This window comes from Panthera pardus, unplaced genomic scaffold (genome assembly GCF_024362965.1).
Source record: "Panthera pardus isolate Hobbes unplaced genomic scaffold, ASM2436296v1 HiC_scaffold_2, whole genome shotgun sequence".
Taxonomy (NCBI): domain Eukaryota; kingdom Metazoa; phylum Chordata; class Mammalia; order Carnivora; family Felidae; genus Panthera; species Panthera pardus.
In genome coordinates this window covers 113,582,850-113,584,593 of record NW_026526765.1, presented here as the reverse complement: position 1 = coordinate 113,584,593, position 1,744 = coordinate 113,582,850, and the positions used below count along the sequence as shown (strand labels likewise).

Genomic DNA, 1,744 nt, shown 5'->3' with positions numbered 1-1,744 from the left:
TTGGATTCTGTGTCTTCCTCTCTCTCTGTGCCTTCCCTGCTCATGCTCTGTTTCTATTTCTCAAAAATGAATAAACGTTAAAAAAATTAAAAAAATAAAGTACCAATTTTATAATGTCACTTTTTTACTTAAATCTTTTCATAGGATATGTCAAGACTGACATCTGACTTGTAGATATCTATATATCAGTTCAAACTTAATATGACCATCTTAGTTTCCCAGGGCTTCTGTACAAAATTACCACTAATTTGAAGGGCCTCTGGGAAGATGGTGGGGGCAGGCATGGCTGCCCTGGGCTCTTGGGTACCTCATCAGAGGTGGGGCAGAGAGGCTGTCTTCTTAGGCTTCCACCATGGCCTCAGCGCGTTACTTGCAAGGAAGTCGGAGTGGACGCCACGGTGGGTCCCAGCTTGCAGACCAAAGTCATCAGTCTCTTTTCTTAGTCAACCAGACCTTCCAAACTTGGCTTATAAGAAGCTAAAAGGCAAAAGTCTGGGAATTATCTTCATCCCTGGCTATATTTCTAACATGAATGGTACAAAAGCTTTGGCGATTGGAGAGTTTTGCAAATCTCTAGGTCATGCCTATATAAGGTTTGGTTCATCAGGAGTTGGAAATTCGGATGGTAACTTACAAGAATGCACAGTGGAAAAATGGAGAAAAGATGTTCTTTCTGTAATTGATGACTTAGCTGAAGGACCACAGATACTTGTTGGATCTAGCCTTGGTCAATGGCTAATGCTTCATGCTGCAATTGCAAGGCCACAAAAGGTCATTGCTTTTGTTGGTATAGCTACAGCTGTAGATGACCTAGTGACACAGTTTAATCAGCTCCCTGTTGAGGTGAAAAAGGAAATAGAGATGAAAGGTGTGTGGACCATGCCATCAAAATACAGTGAAAAAGGAGTTTTTGACATTCAGTACGGTTTCATTAAAGAAGCTGAACACCACTGCTTGTTACATAGCCCTATTCCTGTGAACTGCCCTATACGATTGCTCCACGGCATGAAAGATGACATCATACCTTGGCATACATCCATACAGGTTGCCGACCGAGTAGTCAGCAAAGATGTAGATGTCATCCTCCGAAAACACAGTGATCACAGAATGAAGGAATAATCGGACATTCAACTTCTTGTTTACACTATTACACTAAGCTTTCAACTGTAGTTAACTAGAATCACATTTTTAGTTGGTGTATCAACTAATGGATCCAGAAAATTGGAAGAAGGACAACAAATGAAAGACCCTGATACTTGGGTTTTTTCCTCTTATCTCTCTATTTTGTAAATATAACATGAGTATTTATTTAATGATGTATAATATAAGTGATACAAATTGTGACGAAAGTATAAGCTGCCATCTGGAAAATTTTCTTCCTTCAATCCTTGATTTCTTTTAATTGAAGTAGAGTTGACACAGTGTTATAATAGTTTCAGGGATACAACATAGTGGTTGGACAGCTCTATATGTTATGCTATGCTCACCACAGATGTAGCTGCCACCTGTCACCATGCAGCACTATTAGAGTGCCACCGACTATTCCCTCTGCTGTACCTTTTGTCCCGTGACCTACTCATTCTGTACCTGGAAACCTGTGTCTCCCAGTCCCTTTCACCTATTTTTGCCCATCCCCCCACCCTCTCCCCTCTGACAGCCACCAGTTTGTTCTCTGAATTTATGGGTCTGTTTCTGCTTTGTTGTTTGTTTTGCTTTTTAGGTTCCACATATAAGTGCAATAATA

The 1,744-nt window shown here is 40.6% G+C and overlaps 1 protein-coding gene across 1 annotated transcript; it reads left to right on the top strand.

The window, feature by feature from the left end:
- The first annotated feature begins 267 nt into the window (after positions 1 to 267).
- On the top strand, positions 268 to 1,123 carry LOC109246351 (palmitoyl-protein thioesterase ABHD10, mitochondrial-like). Its single transcript, XM_053907352.1, has one exon. The coding sequence runs from the start codon at positions 268 to 270 to the stop codon at positions 1,117 to 1,119; it is 852 nt and encodes a 283-aa protein (XP_053763327.1). The 3' UTR covers positions 1,120 to 1,123.
- The last annotated feature ends 621 nt before the right edge of the window (positions 1,124 to 1,744 follow it).